Here is a 21,452-nt window from a genome sequence, read left to right as displayed (position 1 = left end):
AAAAAAAAAAAAAAAAAAGCAGGTTGAGCTTTTTTCTATAGAAAAGCTTGGGGAGCAAGCCAGTAAGCAGCACCCTCCACTGCCTCTGCATCAGCTCCTGCCTCCCTCTGCATCAGCTCCTGCCTCTGCACCAGATTCCTGCTCTACACAAGTTTCTGTCCTCACTGCTTTTGATGATGACCTGCTACATGTGATTGTGAGAGACATAAACCCTTTCCTCCCACACTGCTTTTGGTTATGGTGCTTGACCACAATAATAGCAACCTTAACTAAGAGAAGGGGTGAGATCAAACTCAGGGTCTTCTTAGTACATCTGAGGAAGTTACTCTTACTGGGGATGATTAGAAATGAATCTATCCCACCCTTGAGTACTTGAGACAGTCTTACTACATAAGTCAGTCTGGGCTCGAAATCATGGTGATCCTTCTGCCCCAAAGTCTGATTATAGACAGGCGTCATTACACTGGGCTTTAGACATATTAATTTTATCAAGTTGAAGAAAAAAAATATTTTTTAAAAAGTGTGGTCAATTCTTTTTGAGGTTATCTGTACCTACTCTCTGTACCTATCCTACATCCAAGAAAACATCCTGTGCATCTTTCTGGAAACTTGCTGTCACATGTTGATTAGGACAGAACAAGTTGGAAAACCATCTTTATTGAATAGCAGGTAGTCATGAAGCACGTGACAGTATTAAATTGTCTGGAATCTATGTACTTAGTCTCTATTCCAAGCCCTGTCTTACCTAGGAGTCTTTTATTAAGACTTGACATTTCCTGCCCCTAGAGGTGTTGCAGATGTGGCTGCTGTGTCACTTGTGCATCAGTAGGTGGCAGAGAGGAGAGAGGCTATGTCTGCCCAGTATTCTGACCTGTGAACTTCTGAATGATTAGTAGCCCAATTCCCTGAAAAAAGTGAGCCAGAGACCACTACCAGTCAGAGCCAGGAGGGCCAGACAGGGAGCTAGCCTGAGACTACCACTACTCCTGCACCAGGCAGACCTGGAAGGACTCCCAGGACAAGCAAGCTGGAGACTAGAAGACCTCTGCCTGGGACCAGAGGACCCAGGTGTGAGGGAGCCCAAGACAGGCAGCTACTTGGGCAGGTCAGGAGAGGAGTGTGTCAGATGAACATCAGAATGGTGCCATGGGAGTCCGACAGGGCTAGCCTGAGATGAACTTGTGCCACACTGGACTGGGGGTATAGACCATGCTTGAGATGTCCCCTGCCTGGTGCCATAATGCATGAGCAGGGCCTCGCATGTCTGAGACCACTTCTGAGATGACCCCAGACAGAGAACTCAGATGCCTTTAAGACAACTAAGAGAGGCAGAACTGGACATTTACATGTAGTGAGGAGCAGCCTTGTGTGAGTAGCCAGTGATGTGATACCACCTGAGACCATGGTCGGGACCTGGCCTTTGCTGCCACCAAACGCCATATCTGGGAGCAGTGGTCTGTTGACACAGAAAGCCAGACAGATATCTCTGGTCTGGGCTGCCAACTGTGGCCTTGTTGATGTCTGCGGGCTATGCAGAACTGGCCCCTCTCCTTACCTGGGCATTGTGGGAGAGCTGGCTCTAGAGGTATGAGTGCAGGATCCCTGACACTGACCCTAGCCAGCTGCAGTACTTATAAGAGCAGCCCTGCACATTGCAGGAGTGGCAGGTGAGCAGGGCCTGAGGATGCGTGTGTGGGAGAGCTTGATCTATCACTCATCTAGATCCCTTTGGTGGCTTGGATGAGGGAAAGATACCCTCTTCCTCCATCCTTTCTCACCATCTACAGCAGGTGGGAGACCTGGACCTGGGCTCATAGAGCAGAAGAGCTGGCCCTGTCCTTTACCAGGTGTAGCACTTAGAAGAGTATCCAATACACCTCACTTGGGCATCACAGTAGAGCTGGGTTGCTAGGGTTATGGGTGTGAGAGTGTGAGTGTGCCTCTTGCCTGCTGGCTGGTAGTGTTGATGAGGGAGAGACACCCTCCTTCCATTCCCTCATTTTTGATAGATGGGAGAGCTGCTGGCCCCAGGATTCTGAGAGTGGGAGAACTGGCCAGGCCCCTCATTGGATGCAACACTTGGCAGAGCAGACCTTGCACCTCACCTGGGCAGCAGGGTAGAGCTGGGCCTGGGTGTGGGGCTGCAGAGCATGAGAGCTGGTGGTCAGAGACCTCTCAGGCCCAGATCCAGGGCTTTGAATTGGCCCACTCCAACATCTACCCCATCAGTGAACTGCTAGAGTGTACAAAGGGGCACTACAGATCCAAAGCCTATCTCCATGACACAGGGCAACCACAGGGTATCTGAGAGGAGTCCCAGTGAGGTTCCAGTATTGATAGAGTAGGAGAAGCCAGAGGACTTGTACCAGACCAACAAGTCATTGTAATGAACATGTGCAAGCAAAGTGTGGACAAAAGGGTGTACTATAGGACACACTGTAACATACTACAGCTTCCACAGCAAGATTTTTTTTTCTCTGTTGTAGGGGAGGTTGCAAGGGTGGGGGCCGGTTTGGGGGTCTTAGGGGGGGAGGAGTGTGATTGGGGTATATGATGTGAAACTCACAAAGAACCATTAAAAAGTTTAAAGATGAAACTTTAAGTAAAAAAGAAAACAGACTTGAACTTTGAGAAGACACGTTCGTACACTTTCTTCATCTTGCTCATCTCCTGCTGTATGTGCTCTGTAGGAATGCACACCTGACTTAACACTTTGGACAGGGTTTCATTCAGATGATTCTGGTTTTCAATTCTCTCTATATAAATGATTTATTTTTATGTGCACTGGTGTTTTGACAACATGTGTGTCTGTGAGTGTCAGATCATCTGGAACTAGAGTTACAGACAGTTGTGAGTTGACAAGTGGCTTCTGGAACTAGGCCCTTTGGAAGACTAGCTAGTGCTCTTAACCACTGCACCATCTCTCTAGTTCTCCCCACCCCCTTTCAAGTAAATTATAATTTTTTTATGTATATGGGTGTTTTGCTGCATGCCTGTCTGCTGCCTGTAGAGGCTAGAAGAGGGGGCCAGATTCTTTGGGACTGGAGTTAAAAGAAGTTGTGAGCCGGGCTGGTGAGATGACTCAGCGGGTAAGAGCACCCGACTGCTCTTCCAAAGGTGCAGAGTTCAAATCCCAGCAACCACATGGTGGCTCACGACCATCCTTAACAAGATCTTACTCCCTCTTCTGGAGTGTCTGAAGACAGCTACAGTGTACTTACATATAATAAATAAAATAAATCTTTAAAAAAAAAAAAGAAGTTGTGAGCCACCACAGGTCATTTGGAAGAAGAGCCAATGTTCTTAACCACTGAGTCATGGCTCACTCTAGCCCCATGGCTTTCAACTCTAGAGCCTTGTCTCTCCTTGTTGGGCTGGGAGTAAAAGCATGTACTACCATGTACATGTTTTGAGTTATGGTTCCATGTAGTTCAGGGTGGCCTCAGGAGTGGAGAATGACTTGGCACTATTTTAAACAATTTTTAAAATTTATTTACCTTTATTTTACATGCACTGGTATTATATGTGAGAATCTCAGATTTTGGAGTTACAAACAGTTATGAGCTGTTATGTGGGTGCTGGGATTTAAGCCCCAGATCCCTGGAAGAGCCTCAACAGCGGAGCTCTCTCTCCAGCTCCAACTTGAAATTTCTAATCCTCTTGCCTGCACATCCCGAGGGCTGGGACTATTGTACCACAGTGTCTGTTTTGAGTGTTGGGGTCTGTCCTAGGTAAGCACTGTACTGAGTGAACTGTACCTCAGCCCTTGACTATTTCTCATCTACTGTGCTGGTGTGGGTCTGAGACAGTGCTTTCCCAAGAATCCCATGCAAGCTGCTGAGCTCACAGGTCTGTCAATCCTATTTTATTTCTTCCTTTTCTCCACATCATTTAGTTAGGGCTTTCAGTATAACAGAACATTAAACTTGTTGACAATGGCTGTCTTTCACATTGTTATTTATTTTCAGTTTTTACTGTACTTACTGAATGTGTGTGTGTTGGGGAGGGGCAAGGAAGAGCTCAGAGGATAACTTCAGGGAGCTGGTACTCTCCTTCCACAACCTAGGTCCTAGGGATTGAATGCAGACCCTCAGGTCAGGCTGCATGTGCCTTTATCCCATAAGTTACCTCACCATGAAGATAGCCCCAGATTTTAAGAACAGTCCTGCTACTCCCTTTTTGAGACATTGTCTCCTATTTGACATTGAACTATACACAGGAGGATGAAGAAGCTGAAAGTCAAATTGGCAAGATGGCTTAGTGGGTGGAGGCAATTGCTACCAAGCCTGCTGACTGGAGTCTCTAAGACTCACATGAAGGAGAGAAATGATGTCTACTGAGGGGTGCTATGACAGCCACAGGTGCTCTGTCATCAGCACACACATACATATACTGAGGAAGAAGTAAACACACACATGAAGTTCCTTGTCTTCAGGTAAATAAGAGACTTAAGCCAGTCTGGGCTACAGGGAATTCTACCTCAAAAACAAAGAAAAAACCCCAAATCAAACAAAGTAAAGCATGTCTAAGTTCATTAATGAAGAGATAGGCCTCAAGTTTCTTTTGGTATATGATTTTAATTCTACACTCCATTTCTTGGGGTATATGTTCAGAGTTTCCAGTTATGTGATTTTTAGGAAAATGTGTTTTTGAAAGAATTTACGCTTTTCTCCAACTTTTTCTATAGAGTTCAAGGCAGAGTGAGTTCCAGGACAGCCCTGGCTACAAAGGAAAACCCTGTCTTGAAGAACCAAAAAAATAATTGAAATTATAAGATGAATTCATTAATTCATGACACATTTTTTAATCCTAGGAGTCAGGAAGCAGAGGCAGGGGAATCTTGGCAAGTTGTAGGACAGGCTGGTTTACATGGCAGGTCCCAGGATAGGTAGGATTCCAGAGTGAGACCATATATCATCAAACAAGAAAAAAAGGTGTCAACTATCCAGGTCATCTCATTTTTATTTTTCAAACACATATTGTGTGCAGGCACATGTATATGTGTGTGCACACATATGGAGGGAGGGACAACTTCTAGGAGTTGGTTCTTGTTTTTACCATGTGGGTAGATCCATGAGGGTGTTCGGTTTGGTGGGAAGCATTGTTATTTACTAGCTGAGCAGTCTTGTTTTGGTTTTGTGTGTGCCTCACTACCCAGCTCTGGCTGGCCTGGAACTCACAAAAGGTCTATTGGACTTCTGAGATTAAAGGTATGCATCACTACACCTAGGTGCCCCTCCAATTTATTTCTTTTATTTTATGTGTGAGGGCTTGCATGTATGTATGTGCACTGTTTGCATACCTGGACCTTTGGAGGCTAGAAGAGAAGCCAGATACTGTGGAGCTGGAGTGACAGGTAGTTATGCTCTTAACTGAACCATCTCTTCAGTCATTAAATAAACGAACAAACAAACAAACAAATAAATAATAAAAGACAGACTCTCACTGGGCAGTCCAGCAGGCTGGCCTCAATCTCAATATTCTCAGGTTTTAAGATTCTCAAGAACTAGGATTATAGATGTGTGCATGTGTGTAGAGTACATGTCTGTGTTGTGTATGTTCTTTGTGGAGGCAAGAAATTGATGTCTTCTTTAGCTCTTTTAATCCCTAAAATAGATTATAGTAGAAACTAGATCAAATTTGTTGTGGAAGATGGGGAGACTGGAACACATGTCCACGAGCTCCAGGCCAGCTAGTACTATATAGTGAGATCCTAGTTTGGTTTGTTTTGAAATAAGGCCTACTCTGTAGCTCTGGCTGGCCTGGAGCTCACGCTGCAGAGCAGGCTGGCAGAGGCTGTGTGCCTCAGCTCGGGAAAGGCAGGTACCATCATGGCTGGCCTTATTTTCGCTCGGCAGAGGTAGGGATGAGTTTCTGTGCTTGCTAGGTAAGTGCTCCATCTCCAGTCTCTCACCTTCCAGAAATGTTTGCTATGTTTTGCTTTCACAGGGGTGTGGATTTTGTGGATGAATATACTGGTAAAAATTAATACATACTTAAAACCTATGTATTTTTATGTATGGAAATTACACTTTATTAAAATTCATGACCTCTGGAAAAGCAGTGTGTGTTCTTAACTGCTAACCACTTCTCTAGCCTTTCAATGATTCTTTGATTCTTTTCTTTCTCAATTAGATTTGACCATTTAAGTGAAGGAATCTCATTATTTCACTTTTTTTTTTTTTTTTTTTTGACAAGTCCACTAGATGGGTAGTAAGTTTTCAGTATAATAGCTGAATAAAATGGCACATGTAAAGTAGTTATCTAGCACCCAGTAAATATTCAGTAAGTACAAGGGTCAGTGTTTCCATGCTTGTTGTAAAAGAAGTAAGGATAACCACCCCCCAAAAAAACCAGCAGAAGTTACTCTGCCTGAAGCATCTGGTATAATCATAGATCTCCGATTCACCTTTTCATGCTTTCTTACCATTTCTGCATTTCACAATTTGGGTCACAGCTGTGGTTGATGAATCTGGCCTCATTTCCCATGCGGTAACTGTCAATCACCATTCCACTATCCAGGTTTAAACAGTAGTGGTCACTGTGATTATGATATTGTTCAATCATCCTGTTCCTGAAGAAAAGAAATAATTGAAAGCCAATTACTGATTAAATTGGAAGGCAGCTACTCTCACCATCAATGATAAGTCACTAATTAATGATTAAAATAACATTATTATTATTTACCTGAATTCTTGTTCGCTGACAACTTCCCCTAGGTATTCAATGATGAACTGGCCAGCTTTTAGGGGTTCTTTGGTTCTAATTCCCCAACCTTTTTCCTCAGCTCGAAATCGTTCCAGACACTGTACCCACTCATGTCTCTGTATCCTCTGGTTACAGCACTGCTCACCACAGGGGCAAGTGTTAGGGGAACACTCAGCAAAGATCATTCTAGAAAGTAATAATTGTAATCAATTTACATAGTACATTTTTACTGTATCCATTTTATATATTCAAATTATTTTAAAATTTAATTAATGAAATAATTGTGCCCAGAGTAGCTAAATATCTAAAGATAAAAGCCAATTCTAAAGTTAACTTTCTTAATTTTAGAGTGAGAACACAGACAACACTTTACTGCCATATAAAAATCATGATCCTCTAGTTTGTCTCAGGAGACTGGGCACCTTTAGGGTGGTATGGCTGTAGATACACTAGTCTCTTTGTTGTTTTCTTTCTTTCTTTTGTTTTTTTAGACAGGATTTCTGTGTAGTCCTGGCTGTCCTTGAACTCATTTTGTAGACCAGGCTGGCCTCAAACTCACAGAGATTTACCTGCCTCTGCCTCCTGATTGCGGGAATAAAGGTGTGTGCCACCATACTTAGCCCCTGATATATGTATCTTATTGTGGATTTGAGTGTTTTGCTTGCATTATGGATGCGTACCATGTGAGGTGTTGTTCATGTAGAAATCAGAAGAGGCTATTTGGATCTTTTGGAACTGGATTTACGGATGTTTGTTAACTACCACATAGGTGTTGGGAACGGAACTCTGTTCCTCTGCAAAAGCAACAAGTACCCTCAACCACTGAACCATCTTTCAGCCACTTCTTTGACCTTAACTTACCCTCCTGAGTGCTGGAATTACAGGCAAGTAAAATGAGGCCCAGCAAAAAAATTTGAACATAACAAATGAATAAGTGTTTATATAACTTCTTGATATGATTTTTAAAAATACAAGAGGGTAAGACATCTAAGTGGGATAAAGGAACTTGCAGTGTAGGCTTGGTGATCCGAGTTTGATATAAAGACGGACAGAATCTACTCCACATGCCATTTCCTGCACATCATACACAACAATAACAATATCTAATTTTCGGGAGGGTGGTGGACTGGGCCATTGAAGATAGTGTAGACTGGCCTGAAATTCACACTATGTACAGTCCAGGCTGGCCATGAATTTGAGATCCTCCTTTCTCTGCCTTCTTAGTTGCTGCCAATTATAGATTTGCATCACATGCCCTTTCAAAATTTCTGTATCTTTTTATTTTTTAAGACTGTGTGTGTGTGTGTGTGTGTGTGTGTGTGTGTATGTACTGTGTGTCACTGTATGTGTATGTATACTGTCCTCCAAATATTTTTGAGACAGGATCCCTTATTGAAACCAGAAAACCAGACTGGCTAGATCTGGCTTGTCAGTAAGCTCTAGGAATGTGATCACCCTGCTGCCGCCACCACCACCACCACCACCCCCACCACCACCACCACCACGACAGAGAGTCACGACACAAGGCGGGCATTTATGGCGGTACTGAGATTTGAACTCAGGTCCTCATGATTGCACAACATGTACTTTACTAACTGAGCCATCTTTCAAATTTCCAGAGCATTTTCATAGATGGCTTGAAATGTAGACTTAGATGGGGCTGGGGAGATGATTCCATGGTTAAGGAGCATTTAGTGCTCTCCTAGAGGGCCTGAGTTTGGTTTCTAGGTGGCTCACACCATCTATAATTCAAGTTCTAGGGGATTGAAAACCTTTTCTGGCCTCTTCAGTGTATTCACTCACACATTCATGCCCACATGCCCACACTCACTCACACAGAGGGAGACAGAGATAGACATACATGATATAGTATATATACTAACAACAAATATAACTGGAAAAAATTTTTAAAAGGAAAAAATTGTACAGAAATTCAAAAAAAGTCTGTATAACATACATACATACACACACAGTATTTTCAAGGGTATATAAAGTTAGAAAAAGCTTCCTTTTTATAACATAATTTATTTTATTTATTGGCTACATGGTTTCACTATGTAGTCTTGGCTGAACTGGAGCTCACTATGTCAACCATGTTGGCCTCAAACTCATAAGACCCTCCTACCTGTGCCTCCTGAGTGCTGGGATAAAAGGCCTGTGCCACTACCACTCGGGTTTATCTTTTTTCTTTAATTACCTGTCACTTTTGATATTACCTTGCCACTCTTGTTTGGAGCAAATACACTTTAGGTAGTACCTGTTCAAAGACAATAAAGTTCACAGTTTTAAGGCTGGTTTTTAAACTGGAAAGGAATAATGAATTATGAAGAATGATAATGAGAGTTTTACTTTGAAACTTAACAGTATTTCAAAATATTGATGTGAAATAATTATAAAAGCTCATGTAAGGGGTTGGAGAGTTGGCTCAGTGGTTAAGAGCACTAATAGCTCTTCCAGAGGTCCTGAGTTCAATTCCCAGCAACCACATGGTGGCTCTCAACCATCTGTAATGGGATCTGATGCCTTCTTCTGGTGTGTCTGAAGACAGCGACAGTGTACTCATATACAGTAAATAAAAAATAAATAAATAAAATAATAAAAAGCTTACTTAAGGACAGGTGTGATTATGAAGGTCTTTAATCCTAGCACCCAGAGGCAGAGGGAAGTGGCTTTCTGTGAGTTCAAAGACAGCCAAAGCTACAAAGTGAGACCTTGTTTCAAAACAAAACATAGACCCAAAGAGACACACACACCCCCGGAGTGCGTGTCGTGGTTTACAGTGCGTGTCGTGGTTTACATCACTTTCAGGAGTGGGTTTCTCTCCTTTTACCATGTGAGTCCAGGGACAGAATTCACGCTGACAGGATTGGCGGTAGCTTCTTTACATTCTGCATTTTCTCAGCAGGCTCAAAAGCCCATTATCTATCTAGAAGAACTGTCCTGAATCACATCTTACAGGATAATTTGAAAACAAAAACAATTCAACTATGTGATGACTGATCCTGCTGGCAGGGAACAGGTCACATACCTTCTTAATGTCAGCACTCAGGAGGCAGAGGATGGCAGATAGCTTGAGTTCTAGGTCAGCCTGGGCTACACGGTCTAAAAAATTAACAACAAAATGTTTAATTCTGTAGACACTAAGTTTCCTGGTATTGTTGGGCACAGTAGAACACACCTTCAATCCCAGCACTCTGGAGTCAGAGGCAGGTGGATCTCTGTGAATTCAAAGCCAGCCTGGCCTCCAGAGCATGTTCTAAGACAGTCATGGCTATATAGAAAACCTGTCTCAAAAACAAACACAAAACAAACACGACAACAACAACAAATCAACCAAAAAATAAAGAATAAAAGATTCCTGCTATGCTACCAAACATTTATACAAATTTTAAAATGTGAAAGCATAAAGCAAAGGCACGTTAGACGACAAAAACTGGACTTCCTTCTTGTGCTGGAGGCGGTAACAAAGGTGTGTGTGAGAGGACAGGGGAGGACTGGGAACTGAATGTGACAGGGTGCATGATGTGAAGTCCCCCCAAAATAAAAATATTACGTTGGGGGGTAACAAATCAACACATGTTAGACAGTTCCATCTAATGGAGACTTTATAATGGGTTATTTGAAAAACTCTATTAAGTCATACAATCGATTTTTTTTCTTACACATTTGTGAACTTATCACATTCTTCATTTTGTCATCTGTACTATAGATTTCTTTGTAGTGAGCAGCCTAATATGACATTATTTGTGAGCACTGTAGCTTGGGCTTTTTTTTTGGGGGGGGGGTTGTTTAGTAGGCTTGTTGGTACTGAATATATAGGTGCCAGTCTAATGTGAAAAAGGAAATACCTGTGCCAACAAAAGTGATAGAAAATACCCAATTTGAAATGGAGAATGGTCACATGTCAGTTTTGTGGTTACATCTTAAGGCAACTTGGTCCTATCTTATTTTTTAGTGTTGCTAGGACAGCTCAGGATCTTCCCAGCTTGGCCCCCTCTTTTCTATGCTCTAAGGTTAAAGAAAACTGCAAAAAGCCAACAAAACATAATAGATGAGGAGTAGACAAAACCAAACTAACCAAAGCAAATTCTCAAAATGTAAGGATAGGAAGTAAGACAGATGATCCAAAGTCAATCCTAAGAAGCTAAATTCTGGGGCTGGAAAGATGGCTCAGTGGTTATGAGCACTGGCTGCTGTTGCAGACAACCTGGCCTCCAGTTCCAGGGCATTACACACCCTCTTCCAGCCTACAGGAGCACCCGGCAAGCATGTAGTGTGCATACAGACATGTAGACAAAACCCCACACACAGAAATAAAAATTTGAAAAATTAAAAGTCACAATTGTATAAAAATATTTCACATAGTTTTAAATTTTACTTGCTTTTTATTTTTTTCGAGACAGCATTTCTCTGTGTAGCCCTGGCTGTCCTAGAACTTGCTTTGTAGACAGGCTGGCCTCCAACTCAGAGATCCACCTGCCTATGCTTCCAAGTGGTAGGATTAATGACTATCACTGCCCTGTAATATTTACTTATTATAAAAATTTAAAATGTATCTTTGGCTGGCTTCTAATTTGCCATATATATATCATGTCAGATTCCAATTCAGTCTTTTGCCTGTGCCTCAGAAGTGCAAGGGTAAGCACAGGTGTTCAGCACAGGTGTCAAGCTTATTTTAGAGACATTTTAAAAAAATCACTGTTGTCTCGAAAACCAAAAACAAACAAACAAACAAACAAACAAACAAAAAAACAAAAAAAACACTGTAAAAGATTTTTTATTTATTTTATATTTATGGGTAATTTGCATATATGTACAGTTGTGAACAATGTGCCTGCCCATGGAAGTGAGAAACTACTGGGGCTGAAATTCCGGGCTCATAACCTCTGAGCCAGCTCCAATAGTGACTTTTTTTTTCCCTTTTTGAGATAGGGCTTCTCTGAGTAGCCTTGAACTCACTCTGCAGATCAAGCTGACCTCAAACTCACAAAAAATCCACCTGCCTCTGCCTCTGCCTCTGCAGTATTGGGAGGAAAGGTGTGCACCACATCCTGGCTCCACGGGACTTTTTTTTTTTTTTTTTTTTTTTTTTTTGAGACAGGGTTTCTCTGTGTGGCCAACTCAGAAATTTGCCTGCCTCTGCCTCCCAAGTGCTGGGATTAAAGGCATGTGGCAACATGCCCGGCTTCACCGGGACATTTTTAATAGTGAGACACTGAAAATAAATTAGTTGAGCAAAACAGAAGAGGGCAATTTTGGCCTATCAACTTGACAGATGACAGAAAGTTCCTCAAAGTGATGATGTATAAAATTAAAATGTCTGTAAGTAGCTGGGCATGATTATTATCACAAAGCAAAAACTTACACACACACACACACACACAAAATCAAAATCAAAATCAAAGCAAGCCAGGTGGTGATACACAATTTTAATACCAGCATTTGGGAGAAGAGTCAGGAGGCAAGCTTTGTATATACAACAAGTTCCAGGATAGAAAGGGCTACACAGAGAAACCTTGTCTCATAAAAACAAAACAACAACAGCAACAAAAAAAAACCAAGACAGGTTAAAAGCGTAGACGAAAACACTGTTCTGCGTTTGAGGCCAGTTTGGGCACATAGTACTAGCTCAGACAAGCAATAAGATAAGTCCCTGTCTTAAAAATACAATACAGGGCTGGGGAGATGGCTCAGTGGGTAAGAGCACCCGACTGCTCTTCCAAAGGTCCTGAGTTCAAATCCCAGCAACCACATGGTGGCTCATAACCATCCATAACAAGAACTGACACCCTCTTCTGGAGTGTCTGAAGACAACTACAGTGTACTTACATATAATAAATAAATAAATCTTTAAAAAAAAAAATAACAGAATATCTGTGAGTGAAAAGTCAGTACCAAAAAAATACTGCTCATTGGGGCTAGAAAAGTACCCCGTCCGTAGTTATGAGCCCCTGCTTGCTGTTCTTGCCAAGGGCAGGGATTCAGTTCCTAGGACACACAGGGAGGCTGACAGCCACCTGTAATTCAACTCTTCCTGCATGTACATACACACATAAATAAGTCTTTTCTAAAAACTCATTGCCTACACCAACATTATTACCAATAATAAAACTGTATGTATAAAATATCTTATATGCATTTACAGTAGAATAAGTCAGGAAAGATTCCCGAATGGCATTTTCAAACCAATCTCTCCAGCTGACAGGGCGTTGGAGGACTTCAGAAGCACTTACCTTTGGAGAAGATCATGATGTAAAGGATACTGGTATGTCTGGTTTTTTGAGACAGAGATTAGCTATGTAGCCCCAGCTAGCCCAGAACTTACTTTGTAGAGCAGGGTAGCCTAAAATTTGTGTGGTTCCTGTTGTCTTAGCCCTCCGAGTGCTAAGATTATATGTGTGTGTGCTGCCACACCCGGAATATTAGGATTCTTTATTTTCTGTAAATTCATATGAATTACTAAAACCCACAAATTCTATCTTTTCTCTTTCCCTTTCTATTAGGCATTTCCATTTTATGCCTGGTAGAGTATGCTTAAAATTTCAGTACTTGGGAGGCTAAGCGGGAAGAGCAGAGATTTAAGACAACAGAAAACAAAAGACCCCACTAAAAATAGTCACTGTCTCCAAGTGAGTCAACCCAACGCAGACAACGCTTCTGATGACACTCTTATCCTGTCATAGTATCAGTGGTCACTGACCATGTGTATGCTTATACATGCTAATAGTTTCTTAGCATAGTTTTCCTTGAAAATTACACCTTTCCTTTGGACTGTCCCTACCGAATGTTGAAAGCTAGGAAGGCACTAACACTTTGCTTATTAACTGTGTGATGGTGGCACCTTTTATCCCCGAACTTGGGAGGTAGAGACAGGCAGATCTCTCTTGAGTATTAGGCCAGCCTAGTCTACAAAGAAAGTGCCAGCACAGCCAGGGCTGTCACAAAGAGCAATCATGTCTCAAGAAAGTAAACAAAAATCAACTAACAAAATAAACAGAAAATATTTTGTATATTAATAGATTACAACATTTCATATCATCCTCAGAAACTTACCCCAGGGAAGGTAGCACAAAATTAACCATGCCTACATCTTATCAATAGTAAGAAGACTTTAAATTTAGGTACACAAGATCTTTCTGACACCGTTTTCAGTCTGTTAGTATCAGTGTACTCTACGTGGAGGAAGGAAGGTCATGTTGCACACATACACAGTCCTCAGAACGGAGCTGTAGAGAGGTCAGTTACAGTACCTATTGAGGCAGTCATCCCCACAGCCCTTCCTGGTGTCGTCATCTGGCTTCTTACAATTACAGGTGGTAGCCTCATAACCAGAAAGAGGTTTGACATCAACGTAGACATCTTAGAAGATAGAAAATAAAGTTTTGAACATACAGAATTATCCTTCAAGTGTCAAAACATTGATGTTTTGAAGGTGGAAAAAACATCTTCTAAGTTACTCACTTGAACGGATTTTTTTATACAGGGGGACATCTGGCTTTTTGTACAGCTAGAAGAAAAAAAATATTGATAAAGCATTTTGCTTCAAATGACAGTGTGGCATCAATTCCTAGACATACAGGAAGTGTCTTCTGTTGACATGAAAATATCTGTAGGCTGCTGGCCATGCTGGCTCCCCTCTGTAACCCTGGGGCAGGAGGGTCACTGTGAGCTTAATGTAAGCCACACAGTAAGTACTTCTGAGATTTTCTGAACTGAATATGACTGAGGAAAATACAGAGTGATCTTTTTTATTTCATCCTCATAAATAAAAAGGGACAGAGAATTAAAATTAGTAAGTACTAACTAGCTTACAAAAAGTGACATAAAACAATCTTTTGAGCCACCATCTCCAGCCTTGGATGGTCTGACGTTTCCTATGTAAACCCTCGGCTCTTCTGTGTACCTTCTGGAGTGCTGGGATTGCAGGTGTGTTTAAGAACATCTGACTTACAGCAATGCTCTTTCAATTTTTTTTCTTTTGTTGCTGGATAATAATCGGAAAGAGAAAGCACTCTGAAGACCAAAGCTATTATTCACTTGCATAACTTAAGATTCTACTTGCTCCTATGACAAGAAAGGGAAGGGGTTGGAAGTACAGGTAACATAAAGGCAGCATGTATGTTCAAGCCTCAGTATAACCCCTCCCCCAAAGCATAAAACCCTTTAACCCCAAACACGTGTAACGTTTGTTTATAGGCAATTGTATGAAGATAGGAAGATTAACTGGCCTCTCGGCTGTCACACTTGTTGGCTGGGAATCTGAGGAAACCAACATTAAGATGTTCATTAGGGTGTCTAATCAACAAGTAGCATGTGTGGCTGGTGCTTATCTGCAATTCCAGCACCGTGGAAATGAAAGCAGGAGGCTCAGAGGTATGGGTCAGTGGTAGCTGCACAGCAAGTTCAGTGCTAGCCTGGGTAATAGGAAGCACTGAGCAAAGAGCTCTAATGTTTGAACTCAGGTGTATAATGACAGATGTAGCTACTGAACTAAACTCCATCACTTAGTAATGTGGTTCAATGTACTTCATCACTTTCCTTCAGTACATGCTGAAAGCCCCATCTCCATAACCAAAAATGAGAAGAAAAAAGCCCTGCCTAAAAACAAAGCAAAGGCAATTCTTCCAAACAAAGATAATAAAAACAGACATAAATATCCACCTTCTTCGTGTTGGCTCAGGGTTTTCCACCTGTACACAGTTCCCAAAATAATGACTGATACCTAATAATTTATAAATCAATGCCTGGGCCATAAACTATGGCTTGTCCCCACTAGCTCATATCTCCATTAGGTGAAGCCTAATCTATGTCTGCCATAAGGCTAGTTACCTTTCCTCAGTTTGCTGTTTCTGTCTTCCTCAGAGTCAGGGCTGAATCTCTCCATCTTGATTCTTTGCCAGATTCCTCTCTCTCTCTCTGTCGGATGTCCCACCCTCTATTTCCTGCCTCAGCTAATAGGCCATCAGCTTTTTATTGACAGGTGACACTTCCAAACAGTACACGAGAGATTCTCTCTACATTTGAGACTTGTTGCTTTCTAGTCTAAAAGGAGATACAATAATCCACCCTTTTATATTTCATCTCAATACACCTTCCCCGCCCCCCATGTTGATATTCTTTAAGAGTTCACAGACCATCAGAGAAGAGGAGGCAGAGGAGACTGAACTGGTTTTGGTTTTCCAGAGCTAAGTTTTGTTTGGAGACCATGTAGCTCTAGTTGGCCTGGAACTCACAGAAACCTACTTGCCTCTGCCTCCCGACTGCATGAGGAGCTGTCACCACTACACCCAAAGATAACTTTGACAGTACTTTAGCTAAGCTGAAAAACCTGCTATTTATTTCATCCGTATAAATACTTCTATCCCCCTATGGTTGTTGTAAAGATAGGGCCTAGAACCTTTAACTTAAGGCCTGAGGATTCTTTTTTTAAGTGTTGTTGGTAGTTCATCTACATTCTCCTAAGACCTGCATGAAATAGAATTCTTATAGCGCAAACTCTTTGCTACCAAAGCAATAAGAACAAAAGGTTGTCCATTGAAGCAGGAACTTGCTGTAATTCTGAAGTGTGAGCAAAGGCTTTGCACATTACATATGTACACAAATTCATTTTTCTTAGTCTCTAACCTTTTACAAGAACAGTTCCCAATATATCCTAAGATTCCATCACATGGAACCAGAGGACACAAACTTGTCCTCCCTACTTCCTAACCCTTATCATTTAAAAAGAAAACCTGGTAAAAGAGACCCTTTGTACCTGATTGTGTTTCCACTGCCAGAGAATATCGTAGGGAAGCTGGAAGTCAATTCTCTTCTGTCTGAGATACTTTCCTGAAATTAAAACATCACTGTCAATTTCAACAACTATTCTGGTATGCAGTCCATACAAAGAGAGCAAACAGTCAGACACAAAATATATTTTAAATTTATCATCTCTAGAAAAATCAGATAAATGCTACAAAAAGGGGCTAAGGGCTGACGAGAAGGTCAGAGGTCAAGAGCTCTTGCTGCTCTTGTGGAGGACAGGGCATCTGTCAGTACAGTTTCAGGGACCTGATGCCTCTTCTGACCTCTGCAGGCAGTAGGTACACCAGAATGCACATAAATTCATGCAGGTAATACAGTCATACACATAACAACAAAAATCTAAAAATTTTAAAGGGGGAAGGGTACAGAAATCCAGGCTGGCTCACGGATAAAAAAGGTATCGGCTATCAAGCTTGACTAACTGAATTCTATCCCTGGAGCAAACATGCTGGAAGAAAGAAACTGGACTCCTACAACTGTCCTTTTGCTTTCATGCAGCACTGTGAAACATATATTCCCACATACAAAATTAAATAATAAAAAAAAAAAGAAAGAAAAGGGACATACTTGAATTTACATAACTGAAGAATATATGTCACCCATGAAATGGCTCAGGAGGTAAAACACCTTGACCCTGGACCTCAAACTCATGGTGGAAGGAGAAGCAGTTCCTGAACCATGGTCTCTGACTATTATATATATGAGGAGAGAGGTCTCAGGCTTAAGACTGCATACTAGACTCTAAAGCACCTGAACTTGGATCTGTGGACCCATACAATTACATGTAACTCCAGCTTCACAGGATCTGACATCCTTTTCTGGCTGCTGAACATGTAATATACTCACATCTAGACACAAACACCCACTTTAGTCACAGCACTCAGGAGGCAGAGGCAGGGGCAGGGGCAGGCAGATCTACTTGAGTTTGAGGCCAGGTACACAATGAGGTCCAGGACAGCCAAGGCTACAAAAGGTAGGGGAAAAAGTATATGTGAATAGATTTAGGATGCTAGTAACATTTTCCTGCACCTTGAACTACTATTTTCTTTTTTCACTTCTTTTTCTTCCTTCCTTTCTCTCTCTCTCTCGTTTCTTTTGGAGACAGTGTTTCTCTTGTGTAGTTCTGGCTGTCCTGAAACTCACAGAGATCCTTATGGCCCTACCTCCTGAGTGCTGGGATTAAAGATGTGCACTACCACCATCACCCAGCTTCTGTAGACTCTTAATACTGACAGAAAACAAATGTAATAGTCTAGACTGGTCCTAAGAAAAGGGAACCGGGTCTTGTTCCTGTATGCATTCCTGACTATTCAGGAACTTACTATGTAGACCAGGTTGGCTTTGAACCACATACACTGCTGGGATTAAGGGCAAGAGCCACCATGTGTGGTATTACTCTTTTGTTTGTCTGTTTTTTGAGATACAGAGAACAAGCTTTTTATGAGAACCGTTGATTCTATTGTTTGCCTGCAATACATGCTTTCTCTAGAAAATGCAAAGATAGAAAGGTTTTGAACTTCTTTAAAAAATGTTTTTCCTTATAGGTAAGGATTCATTCACATGTACGCCAACTGACCTTCAAACCAGAACTCTGTTCACAGGTCCCATCTAACATTTTCCTAGGATCAAGACTCCAGGACTGACTCGAGGTGTTCCTAGCAATACTCACATTCCTCTTTGTCTAATGCATGCAATGATGACAACCGAAAAAAAAAAAAAAGGTCTGTGTGAATGTGAGTACTAAAATTACCTACATGAAAGACCTTCCACCACAACCTGAGGATGAACGGAGCCATTAAACATGAGGAGACGAGGGGCTCAGCCGTTAGGAGCACTGACTCACTGACTGCTCTCCAATGATTTGCTTCCATGAATCTAAAGAAATGTACTGAGCTGGAGAGATGGCTCAGTGTTAAGAGCACTGACTGCTCTTCCAAATGTCCTGAGTTCAATTCCCAGCAACCACATAGTGGCTCACAACCATCCATAATGGGTTCTGATGCCCTCTTCTGGCCTGAGGATGTATATGCAGCAGAGCATTCATATATTAAATAAATCAAGTTTAAAAAAAATAGGCTATGAACTAGATGATGGTAACCTCACCAAGCCTGAAGACTGAATTCTTGCGCTTGCAACATGTGTTCAACATCTTCTCAGGTGGCAAGGCCTTCAGCAGCCAGAACAGAGTACAACTGCTCTCAGATAGAGAGGGGAAGCAGGGTAGTGATGGCTCAACTGAAATGGAGTCACAGTGAAGCCCTAGATGTTCAAGGACTAGAGGTGAGGGGGAGTATCTTAAATTAGCAATGGTTGTGGTACACAGGCCTTTAATCTCAGCTCTTTGGAGGCAGAGGCAGTCAGATTCCTACTGAGTTCCAGGTCAGCCAGAACTGTAGTGTGAGTCTCTACCTCAAAACAAAGCAAAAAAAAAAAAAGCAAAAAAAAAAAACCTATGGTCATAGACTATCTCTGTTTGGGAGATAAAGATGGCTCAGCAGTTAAGAACACTTATTGTTCTTCCAGAAGATCCAGGTTTGGCACCAAGCACCATTATCAGGTGTTATAAAATCTTCTCTAAGTTTCAGGAGATCTCATAATCTTTGATTTCCACAGGCAACTTATACAAGTGGCTCACATAAATCCACATAGGCATACACATAATATAAGTAAATAATTAAAAGTAAAAAAAGGAGATGTGATTGTCCTCATGAAGAGCTTGTAGGTCAAATCTTCACTATAGTAAATAAGGATATCGTTCATTTGAAAGGATTACCTATATGTTGCAATAAAAGGCACTGTAGACTTCTTTGCGGGCTGAATACAGTAGATATTACTACTGCTATAGACTGTAGAGCAGTGGGTCTCACACTTCCTGCTGCTGAGACCTGTAATCCAGTTTCTCATGTTGTAGTGACCCCAACTATAAAATTGTTTCATTGCTACTTCTTAACTGTAATTTTGCTACTATTATGGCTCATAACATAAATGTCTGATATGTGGGATATCTGATATGTGACCCTCAAATGAGTTGAGACCCAAAGGTTGCAAACTGCTGCTGTGGAGGGAAAAGGAAAGTAAGGGAAACTATGAACAGTTAAAGAGCCAGAAATGGCAAACCAATCACTTTTGAAACTCAGCGAAAAACAACAAAACAAAAAGTCAAAAACACAAAAACCCTGGTACTTAAGAGGGGTGGCTACTGCGATAGCCCTGATCGTGTGGGTCTCAGACATTAGAGCGATTACCTGGCTGGACTGTCGACAAGCCGGCATGCTGGAGCAGAGTTTACTTACTCAGGCAGGGACTTTGAGACAGAATACTGAGAGTAAGTTATAAGTAGAGGCCTACTTCATAAGGTTTAAGAATGGATCAAGGAATGCATAAGAAAAGGATCATTTATGTAATGTTCAGTCAAGAATCTGCCTTAATTCTGTCTGATCTGAGAATCTGAAAAAGTTGAGTTAAATAGTAGACTACATTGCTTGGCAGAGGAAATTTCAAGACAGGAGAGAATTCAGACAGGTGTTTCTCAAGCAACTGCAACGGGTCCAGAGTTTGGCACCACTGTGGGAAGCTGTTCTGCATGGGACAACAGGAGGTGTCCTGAGGGTAAAATGCACCTGCCCAGAGGCTACATCTTGAGAAGACAAGCTCATTTGAAGAAAGGCCGCCTACAATGAAACAGACAGTTGCTGAAGGGATTCCTTGTCCTCATCCAAAGCATTGGCCCAGGGCAGGTAAGATGGCTTATATAAGGCTAAGTACTTGTTGTGTGAACTTGATGACCAGCATTTGATCCCTGGAACTAATACAAACATGGAAAGAGAGAACCAACTTGACAAAGTTATACTTTGACCTCCATATACATGCTGTGGGATGAACTTCCTTGACACAAACATACACAGTACACACATGCATACATCCATGCACCCACATGACATATATATGTTGAAATGCAGCAAAAAGCGGCTGGAGGGATGTCTTGGTGGTTAAGAGCACTGGCAGAGGACCCTAGTTTGATTCTCAGCAACCACATGGTAGCTCACAATCATCCATAGCTGCCTCAGTACTAGGGAAATCTGACATCTTCTGGCCTCTATAGGTACCTGTCATTCACTGAGTGTACGGCCAAGTGTAGACAAAATACTCAAGACATAACAACAACAACAACAACAACAACCAAACTTAAACAAAAAGTAGGTACCTAAGGATGGCACATAAAAGCTGACAGAAGCTGGCACAAGGGGAGCCAGGCGAGATGCCAAGTAGCTAGAAGACTTATACACTATTGTCAATTTGCTGGTAAGAAAGTAAGAAAGACTTAAGGAGTCATGGAGTTTTCTGTGTGATTTCAGAGAGTAGCTGTGGCCAGGGAATGTGCAGTAGGGTTGGCATTCTTGCAAGGGGGCACTGGAGGGCCAGTGCTTCAAGCTGTGAAGGCAAAGCCTAAATTGAAATGGAGATTCCAGGAAATTGGAAATACCTGGACCATGGAATATTCAGTATGCAGAGGAGTGGGCATGGAACTGAGCCAGTCTAGAAAAGAATCCCAATGTGTGCTGTAGTAAAGATGAGGAGTTGGGTCTGCCCATGCCTTCTGTAGCCCAGGCGACTATATTATGAGCCCCAAATGACAGGTAAGGAGTTATAAGATTTAGTTTTTACTCTGCTAGATATTATTTTGCTCGTTTGATTGTTCCTTGTTATGCCTAAGTTCCTTCCTTTTAAAATAGGAATGTGCTGTTAATGTTGGAAATATGTAAACTGTTTTTTTGTTTGTTTGGAACTCATAGTTAAAGAAACTGACTTTATTCTTTGTTTTTTTTTTTTTTTTTTTTTTTTTTAAGTCTATTTTGTTTTTGTTTGCATATCTGCTGAGGAATGAACTTAGGAGCGCATGCATGCTCTTCCCAACAGCTAGAATAAAAGGCATGCACCAT

The 21,452-nt window shown here is 41.7% G+C and overlaps 1 protein-coding gene and 1 non-coding gene across 4 annotated transcripts in view; one reads left to right on the top strand and one right to left on the bottom strand.

Moving 5' to 3' along the window:
- The window catches only part of Ash1l (ASH1 like histone lysine methyltransferase), a 132,431-nt gene that overhangs the window by 33,245 nt on the left and 77,734 nt on the right, over positions 1-21,452 (bottom strand). For all 3 annotated transcript variants that reach the window (XM_029537522.1, XM_029537521.1, XM_021196737.2), the window contains exons 8-12: positions 16,463-16,536; positions 14,170-14,215; positions 13,959-14,067; positions 6,688-6,894; positions 6,428-6,574 (exon numbers count right to left, since the gene is read on the bottom strand). In XM_029537522.1, the coding sequence (XP_029393382.1) occupies positions 6,428-6,574; positions 6,688-6,894; positions 13,959-14,067; positions 14,170-14,215; positions 16,463-16,536 (583 nt within the window). The remainder of the gene's footprint in view (positions 1-6,427; positions 6,575-6,687; positions 6,895-13,958; positions 14,068-14,169; positions 14,216-16,462; positions 16,537-21,452) is intronic.
- LOC115063917 lies at positions 776-905 on the top strand. The gene has a single exon (XR_003843783.1). It is a non-coding gene; the product is annotated as a small nucleolar RNA SNORA17 (small nucleolar RNA).

This window comes from Mus pahari, chromosome 4 (assembly GCF_900095145.1).
Source record: "Mus pahari chromosome 4, PAHARI_EIJ_v1.1, whole genome shotgun sequence".
Classification (NCBI taxonomy): Eukaryota; Metazoa; Chordata; class Mammalia; order Rodentia; family Muridae; genus Mus; species Mus pahari.
The sequence above is the reverse complement of the archived record's forward strand: the minus strand, read 5'-3'. Positions and strand labels throughout refer to the sequence as shown.